Source organism: Danio aesculapii, chromosome 24 (genome assembly GCF_903798145.1).
Source record: "Danio aesculapii chromosome 24, fDanAes4.1, whole genome shotgun sequence".
Lineage (NCBI taxonomy): Eukaryota > Metazoa > Chordata > Actinopteri > Cypriniformes > Danionidae > Danio > Danio aesculapii.
The window spans coordinates 15,781,950-15,791,927 of record NC_079458.1 but is presented as its reverse complement, the minus strand read 5'-3'; the positions used below and the strand labels follow the sequence as shown (position 1 = coordinate 15,791,927).

Here is a 9,978-nt window from a genome sequence, read left to right as displayed (position 1 = left end):
TTAATAAATGTGTAGGCGGTGATTGCCTAGTAGTGCAACTGCGTTGAGTGCATTGACTTAAGTTCAAGTCCCGACTCGCAGATCATTCCTGATCTCATCCCCCCAATTCTCTACAACTTCACTTTTTGTTAATACCGTCTTCTCATAATAAAGGAAAAAATCCAAAAATGAAGAGTGTTTCTGGTTAACTAGTGATTAACTGTTAAATTTCTGTGATTTGTTTGTGCTTATCAAATCATAATTCTTTTTTTATTTGACTTTATTTTATTGTAACAGTGCCTGAGGACATTATATGGTTTATTAAGTATATGAAGTGGTGCTTGATGCCAGTTGTTATTCTAACAATGCCTAAGGACATGATATGGTTAAGCGATGATTAAAGACTGTTGTTATGTTTCAAACACCTGAATTTAACACTTACCATACTCCAAATGCTAGTAAAAATCATACAGCATGTGAAATTCTGGAGTCTTGCTGTAATTGTAAGTCTTACTGTTATTTTATTAATTCTATTGAATCTATTTGTACAAGTTATAGTTTTAGTTATAGTTTGAATGTGGAACATTACAGTTCAGGGTTACGCCACATCTAAAAAACTATTTCGCCAAGTCTTTTCTGTCAGTGACGCCAGTATGTTGCCAGCACCCCTGAGGAAACCAATCCTGTGTCGTAATTAGTATATTTGTGTAATTTGTGTGAGTTAAGGAAGTTTGTATCACTCACATTGAATATGTCCCTTCTGCATTATTATTCCTGGTTAATAAAGGGTCTCAAACTCAATTCCTGGAGGGCCACAGCTCTGCACAGTTTAGCTCCAACCAGCTCCAACTCACACCTGCTTAATGGATTCTAGTCTTGGAACACCTTGATTAGTTGGATCAGGTGTGTTTAATAAGGGTAAGAGCAAAACTATAAACCATTATTGGCTATAAAAAGACACATACAAACAGTATTGTCAATTTACTGGATTGATTAGGTATGTGTTTGTGTAAATTATTAATAAAGCAATAAGCCCCAAGAAGCCTTGATTTACATTGAATTCATAACCACTAAACCCTTAGCTGTTACTGTATATTCTGTAAACCATGGCTTCGTTGGACTTGCTGCTTTTTATAAAATAGTTATTTATTACATAAACAAATATACAGGTATAAAGTCATTTCTTTAAATCAATACTGAGTATGGAGTTGTTGAGCAACATTCACAGGTGTATGTTTGTAGAGAAATATACAAATTAGAAAACAAATCAACCAATCAGAATCAACGACCTGAGCTGGTAACCTTTAATCCTAATTTCAAATTTAAAAAATATGTAATTTACAGCATTAATTACAGTATTGATTTATTAACTTTTCTGTTGATACATTACTAAAAATGTCAGTATTTTAATAGGCTAAAACAAACAAAAAATTATATTCAAGAAAACAGAAAACTAAATCCAAAGACTTTTCAAGTGATTTAACATGCAGCTGTTGACGGCTTGATTCTGATTGGCTGGTGAACAGCACAGCTACAGTAAAATAGTTCCAGGTCTGTCTTAGTTCCAACCACATTGATTGCAGTTTCATATCACTACGCCGAATGATTTCGGTGATTTAGGCTACTTACAATGAGCGAATTATACATTGACGATCAGGGGGGTCAACTGTTTCGGTTAGTTTGTGTAATTAATGCTTTAGTCATTTTTGTTTTGTATTACATCTAGTTTGTTAATGAAACGTATTTAAGTTTTCTGCGTTTTAACGGAATATTTAGTGTATTCTGACCTACAATATTCTCTGATTAGCTATTTCAAACGTTATAGGTTAAACTTCAAACTATAGGCCTTTGTCTAATTTGTTTTTATTTTCAGGCTAAATATTATTTAAAATACAGATCAAAGTGGAATATTTCTCAGTATTAAAGGACTGACTAACCCCCCTCCCTCCCCCCCGCCCCCCCTCACCCCCATACATCTTGTTTTTACCTCCTTCGGGGGGGGGGGGGGGGGGGTTAACCTCCCTTACCCCACACACCCCTGTAATTCGCGCCCTGGCTGCTTCACAACCTACAACAAATGAAAAAATCAAAACAACGGATTTTCAGTGGGACGTGTTTGAAGACAAAAACCTGACAAATGTCTTGAAATCCAACAACTGAACAGTGTCTTTGGCTGTTTTAACCATAGTATAAGCAGAATAATGGACTTCAGTCCGTTTAATTATTAGTGGTGGTGGTGGTGCAGCCTTAACAATTCCTCTGAGATTTGTTTTCAAAGATAACAGCGAAGTGTTCGAGGTAAATGTGAGGTGAAAAATAGTAAACAGAATCAATCAGTTACGTGTTCGAATTGTGAAAATGTAGCTATTTGTGTGCATTCAACCGTTTAAAAGGACATTTCCACCACAAAATGATATAAACAGCAACAAAACAGCCTTTAACTTAGTTCCCATGAAGCCTTGCGAGGTAGGCTATTTTGTTTACAGTTCCAGTTTCTCGCTTGTGATTTTATCTGAAATGACCGAAAGTAACAGTCGCCCATTCGGCCAGCTGGACTCCGGGATCTGTGGACCTGCTGAGCTCCGTTTGCCATGCGCGTATATCAGCATTCAACACGGACAAGTTTTATATTTAGACTTCTGCTCCAGATGATTCAATGGTGACTGTACATGCAGTAACAGAGGCGAGACGTTCCTCGCGGTCAACATTTGCGCAGCTTTCTTCACTTATGAAATGCAGTACGCACGCCTGAACGGAAGGACAGACCTTTGAGGAAATGATCGGATCGTGCAGTCAGTCTGCGTTCTGCAAAAAGAGGGCAGGAGGAATGACTTCCTCATATAGGATGTGTTTGGAGACCCAGCGCAAATCTCACCTCAGCTTTGCCTGACTTTCTGCACTTAATCCACAAGCGCTGTATACTAGCATAAGCGAGATAAAACTGGACCAGATTTTAATATGCAGTGATGCGCGCTGCTTTAATGAATCGCAAGACGCTGGACGTCACAGCCGTGCCACAGGTGCGCACTAAACTTTGGGTATTCATTATTGATTAACAGCGGAAAGAAAAGGAGGAACGCGCAGCGGTGGGACAAAACAATTAGGCTACTCGCAGTATGGAGATCATGTCCAATCTACCTACAGCAGAGGCTGGTGGCGACCACACCAATGCGATTTCCATGTCTGCGGGCATGGAGAGAGCCGATGTGACCAGCCCGAGTCCGGTGAGCAAACAGAGGTCCTTGAGGGCTGTGTATGTGCTGAATGATGGACTGAAGGCAGTGGCTGCGAATAGCCCGGAGTCCGGGGCTCTCCAGTGTCTCCAGCGCGCCTGCGACGCGGAGAGTGCCATATTGACCACAGTCACCTTCGGACGATTAGACTTTGGGGAGACCACGGTGCTTGATACTTTTTACGATGCAGGTGGGTTCGGATGGCACTGTGTTTAGGGTGTGGGGTTTTGGAGGACCTCCATCCTCAGGCACACCCAGTTTAGGTTTTGAAACTTCTAAAAGCGAAAGTGATGATGATTATACGACTAAGTCAGGTGTGTTGGGTTAAGAACATTCCCAAAATCTGTAGTTTTGGGGGCTTCCGTTAATCATATCCCTCTAGTAAAGCAGATTTTGCACACGTCTTGATAGATGTGTGCATTTGAACCACGTTATTGTCCATTATAGTAAATAAAAAAAAGAAACATTATTAATATTCAATTAAATATGTAATATATTGACTGTTTAATTGTATACAATAAATATGTACTAGATAATAATTCTATGACGTTATAAAATACTAGTCTCTATGCATAACATGGCTGCATGCTTTTCTATACGTGTTGCTTATAGAAACAATACATTATACAGATAGTATAGTACCTAAAAATTGCAAGTATGGTAAAAAATATATTTTCATAAACAAAACAGTATAAACAGTTAACTAGACCTGAATAAATGGTGGTGAACACATTCAATAAAACATTTTTTTCTATAATTTACTATTAAATGATCAGAAAAGTTTACATTGACATACAAAAATGTATAAAATATATTTAAAATATGTATACAGCATCTATATAGTGCAGCATAATAACAATAGCAGTGTAAGTGTATTTCATTTAATGCATAATAAAAGAATACAGTGCTTAGCATATATGAGCACACCCCACACAAATCTCTCATTTAATTTAATATTTTCTATAGGAAGCTTTACAATATTATATTTGTGCATAAACATGGGATCAGTCAGTACTGAAGCCAAATCTGGAGCTTATCTAACAAAATAACTTACAATAATGTTTTAAAAATTAGCTGCCCAAATCTATATATTTTTAAATAACATTTTTAAATATAGCAAAAATCAAGAGAAACAAAAAATAAATAACATTTTATTGAAATGTTGTAATTTTTTGCAATATTTTGCATGAATTTAATTGCATTATCTCTCCATTTCTAAAGATGTTCGGTGACTAAAATATTATTTTAATAAATATATCTGTTTAACAAATCTGTTTTATTTAAACGCACCAATATATATTACCCATATTCACTGAGAGATGGATAAAAATATTAATTTTCCCAATGGGGTGTACTCAATTATGTCTCTTCAAATGAAATAACATACAAGACTGTTGTATATAGACTGTTATGGATGAATAATTTTTCCCAGATAATATTAAACTCTTCTGAACTTTGACTTTTTGTGACCAGGCCAGTTTATGAGTGAATCATTTAAACCATTGACCTGAATCAACCAAAACACGGGATAGTACTTCTTTTAATGGCCATGTTTTGGGGGTACAATATTCACTCTCCCATTGGAAGGTGTTACTACAAGATCACTCCAAACTCCATCTAGGAGTATTAGGATCCTGATTGTGGTCTTCTGCCTCTGGCACATTCCTTTCCTGGAATTTACTCGCCAGATCTAGCATGAAGTGTCTCACGCGGGTGCGGCTGTACACATTACTCTGGCTGATCACAACCCACTTACAGATGAGTTCAATGGGTGAAAAGGGCAATGTTTTTGGTACTCGCGCAGTGTGTTTTTAGTCATTCAGTATTTGTTCCAACATGGCTCATTTGGAGCAGTTTTTCTCGTGGGAAAGATCTTTAGAGGATCAAAAAGTGCATTTTAGAGTTAAATCTTTGTATTCCTGGTTTGTAAAATTGAAGTTTTAAATATAGTGCCCTTATATGCAATTCTGTTGACTACAACTGACTAATTTTCTTGTTATTATATATCTCCCCTCTCCTAACATTGAGTCATGCATCAGCTCAGCTGCATCAAGTCTGGTCTTGTATTTTGTAGGTTACGGCTTTCAAACGCATTTTCAGATGTTTGCGTAGTTTCTGTAGAATAAGCACAGATCGTGTTTGACTGGAAGAGAACAAATATAGCCATATATGGGAGAGCAAATATGCCCTTAGAACTATTTTAAACAGACAAAGCTTATTTAAAGACTTTACAGTGTGTCTGATGTCATGGAAAGTCTTAATAAACAAAAGAGGCTCATAAAAATCAAATTCAATGCTTGTTTTTTAAAAATCACAGTCTCTTAGATGCTTTAAGTGTGCAGAACTATAGTATGCAAACTACACTAGTTGATTGCAGTAGTGGGATTCTGCATTTATATGATCTTCCTGCTTGCTTACTGTGTCTTTGATTGATTGCAGATATTGCTGTTGTGGACATGAGTGATGTGTTCAGACAGCCCTCTTTGTTTTATCACCTCGGGGTCCGTGAGAGCTTTGACATGGCCAACAATGTTATCCTCTACCACGACATGGACCCTGACACAGCACAGTCCCTTAAGGTGAGAGTCATGGTCTTAAAGACACACATACAGTAGATATAAACTAATGTTTGTCAAGGTGACTTGCACTTTCATATACCGTGAGCACACATACATACATATATAGTATTTGCATGCACATGACATCACCATTTTTGTAGTTTACATGAAGATGATATCAGTAGTTTTCAGAAACGAATATAAATCCAATTCCAAAATGCTGCTGTGGTATAAATGAATGGCCAGAAAAAAGTTTCAATTGTTTGGAGAAGTACTGATAGCAGAAGCTAAAACTAAAGCAGACTGAATTTTTTGGTCCAAACTGTGGAAAATGAGGAGTGTGTTGTGGAAACTGTTTGGTAATAGTCAATATTTTTGCAGTTGTGTTTATTGCAGCTGTACCTTTAAATAAAGCTAATAACAAAGACTATAGAATACACAAGACATGTCACTCGTATAGTTTGTAATGGGGAAAGTGTAACGGTCAATATGGTGCATGAAGGCCCGCCTTCTAGTGCAGGAGCCAATCATTGATCGCTATATGGTGAATAAAGCCCGCCTTCTAGTACAGGAGCCAATCATCGATTGCTATAGATTGACAATATTCGGGGGGAGGGGCTCGGACCAGACGCGAGTTTCTGCAGATTTTGTGTTATTTGGATGTTTAGAAATGAAACTAAAGACAGTTGTTGTTTATTTTTATTAGTGATTCCTAATATGAAATCTAATCATATACTTGGCAAGCAGTTTTGGAGAATTTGATGTTTCCCCATTTAAACAGAATGCCCGAGCATACTACTCAAGAGGCGTTTCAAAGATGGCCGCTAAGTGAAATGACATGTCTTAAGGAGACTTTGATAATAATTAATGCTCACTTATATGACTACAAATAATTCAGAACCATTGTTACCTCTAAAGGAAATACTTAATATTTATTTTAAATAATTTGAAAAATACTAGTTTACTTTTAGGGTTCTTTCACATTTGCTCTTTTAGTTAGCACCTGGGTTTATTTTACGCTAAGTTCATTTGGCTAATGTAATCGCAGTCTTCTGAACTACTTGAACTGTACCTAAGTCTGCCTGAAAGAGGTGGTCTGGTGTAACATTCAATTATGGTGTGAACACAATTGCATTAAATTGGTTAAACTGTATATTCATACATTTACTCACTCGTTTTTCTGACATGCACAACTGACGTTTCTAAGAGAGATAATATATATCTAATTTCTCCTCAACTTCTGCAGAGAACAACTATATTCATTTGAATTTGGCATTACATTCCTGATAAATAGACACAATTGCTAAGTTTTGGAACTTTGAGATCGAAACTACATTTTGAATCCAAAGGCACCCAAGCAGCGGTATTCAGCCATTTTGCGTCAACTTTCGTGCTGTTGTTACCTAGCAACTGCTTTCACTTTAATGACACAGCATATTATGGTTCAGATTCAAAAACCAAAGTGTGAACACATTTGAGTCTATCTTATTTAGTAGAGGTGTGAACCTACACTGGTCTCATGGTTTGGTTCGGTTACGATTATCATGCCATCGATTCGGTTCAATTCGATATCTCAGTGTATCACGGTGCATTGACGATGCTTTCCATACACAATTTTATATTTTACTTCACAAACACAAGAAAAATGTATATATATATTTATATTTAAATAATATTTGTAATACAATTTTGTCCTTTAATACAAGCAGTCAGATATATGAGCTGTACATTTAAAAACTCAAGTACAGGCACAGAATAACATGAGCAATCATAGTAAATAAACAAATGTAAATGTCCCGCTAGCTTACTGAGCCTTGCCAAGCAAGTTCTTACACCCCTATGATTGGTCATACGCTCAACAGAAAAGGGCTGCGATTGGCTCTAATGCTCTGTGCACAGTTTCTGCGTTTTTAATTAGTTGGAGTGTTTTAATTACTCACGCTCGTCTCCCTTGCCATAGTAAGCCACTGCGACATAGCACATATGAGATGAATGACGTCACTACGTAATAACTGGCTATGATTATTACTGAACCTGAAAACTGTGACTCCATGTGAACGTTTTATACATTCAGACTACGTCCGAAATATCCTACTACTCAGTGCGTAGGTACTGCCTTTGATTTTAAATGTACTACTCGATTGTTAGAAAAGTACATTCTATACAGTATGAATGTGAGTAGTATGATTGGAACTCGGATGTACTACATCTGCCATTTTGTCACGATCATGTGACCTACCAACATCAATTGTGTCACTTCACTCCCGTTCATGAATTTTTATTATGGGATAGCTAATTGTCCATCGAATGCGCTCTTCAAAATCTTGCCGGAAATAGCAGGTCATCCGGGTACTTCTCGCATACTGTTTTTCGAATTCTAGGAATTCGGACATACTACTTGGCTCGCATACTGTTTTTAGCGTACTATATAGTATTTAAGTGTGCAATTTCGGACGCAGTCTCAATCTACAGACATGCATGAGTCCAACTAAACCGATAATGATGGATCACAGAACCGTATGTGTGCAGATGTGTAGTATTTCTTTATAAAGTGACATCGCTATCTGCTGGCCTGGCATGCATAAAACAGCATTTTTCGTAGCTTTCAGTTATCCGTGTGAAAGGGTTCTGTTGTTCATTATCTCCTGTACACAAATAAATTAATCAACTCTATTATTATCATATAAATTACCCTTACATAAGTACTTTTTGCCTTTAAAGACATCCAAAAAAAAGCACTTGTTCGTTCACACGAACACGGTTATTTTTAAAACCTCCAATTTTTTCTACAGTTTCTGTTTTTCCACACAAAAATGAATCGAGTGACTGAAACTGAAACTTTCTGAAAACTCTGAGTACAGTATGGTCATGTGGACAATGCAAGAGGAGTTTTCCGCCTCATGACATCAGTGTGCGCTCTGTTTTCTCCGTTCTAATACACCAAACTCTGGAGACGTGAATAAAGCCAATTTCACAGGTTCGCAGCAAACATCGCGTATTCCACATTGTTCAACCGCAGGACGGTATTCTGCCTCTGTTCTCATGTTTGCATTGACTTGTATGCAATTTACTCACGAAAATACTTACAGATATTTTACAAACAAAACTGGAAAAAAAATCTGTTTATTAAAATACCCATGGACATTACCTTACTTAGCTATAATACTTAAGAATTAGAATTTCTCCTGACAAAGACGCTTGCAAGGGTTTGTGACAAGTTATGTCTTCAAGCCTGCAGGCTCATATTCTCACATTTAGTATCTCTGTCATTTGAACAAAGAGGCCGCCCACCTTTAGGCCCTGACCTACTATTCTGAGCCTAGGAAGGAGTTTATCTTTTCTGGGCACTGGACAGTAGAGCTGCCAGAACAACACGGACTGTTTTCAAGCGAAGGCATGCAGTCTGTCCCAGGACAGCTGCACATGACCACGTTGCACACAGAAACATTGGAAGGCATGCGTTCTTCTGGTATACTGTAACAATGACAATCACGCTAGGGGAGAAGCGTCACGCGATCCGCTTGTGTTTTTGTTAACATTTTCTCTGTCCAACTGATTCATTCCCTATCAGTCATGGAATAAATGGCATTATACTGCAGGGTGGTTTTGGGATTGATGTATTTCTTTCAATATTGCAGTTGAGTAATTTCTTTCTTCTCTTTTCTCTTGCATAGGACATGGTGGCACAGAAAAACACAGTAAGTGTCAAGACTCCTTGAAGGACTGGTAATCCGATGAGGTTTGGCGTCTGTTGTTGGTGTGCCAATAGCTTTGTGTATTAGACTATTTTTGGAGATCTTATGATGACATACGTTTACATGCTCATGGTCCTAAAATAAACCTACCACTGTGAGCAGAAGCTGTATGCAAGAGTTGTATGAGCACAGAAGGTTGTAGGGTCACTGTGAAGACTAGTGCTGGTCCTGATGAGTTCATAAGGGTTTTGAAGGTGTTGTGGTCATTTGAGTTAGTAGGTATTAGTGGTTTGGATAAAAAGAGAGGACTATTGTGTGCTAGACTTTAAATAAATGTCTTGTATTGAACAGCTGCTAAAAAGAAGCTGACCTTGATGGTGATTTATAGCTGTGGAATCATCCAGAAAACTTTTCAAAATTTTGTGAATAGATGTGAATTTATGTGTTTGCTTTCACCATCTTCTATACTTTCTCAGCTTAAATGAGTAGTTCACTCAAACATTCAGTCAGTTT

At 37.3% G+C, this 9,978-nt stretch overlaps 1 protein-coding gene across 4 annotated transcripts in view; it reads left to right on the top strand.

Moving 5' to 3' along the window:
• Positions 1-2,618: 2,618 nt before the first annotated feature.
• Positions 2,619-9,978, top strand: part of map3k15 (mitogen-activated protein kinase kinase kinase 15) — an 84,150-nt gene continuing 76,790 nt past the window's right edge. For all 4 annotated transcript variants that reach the window (XM_056450168.1, XM_056450167.1, XM_056450166.1 and 1 more), the window contains exons 1-3: positions 2,619-3,402; positions 5,652-5,791; positions 9,445-9,468. In XM_056450168.1, coding sequence (XP_056306143.1) covers positions 3,096-3,402; positions 5,652-5,791; positions 9,445-9,468 — 471 coding nt within the window. In that variant the 5' untranslated portion in view covers positions 2,619-3,095. The remainder of the gene's footprint in view (positions 3,403-5,651; positions 5,792-9,444; positions 9,469-9,978) is intronic.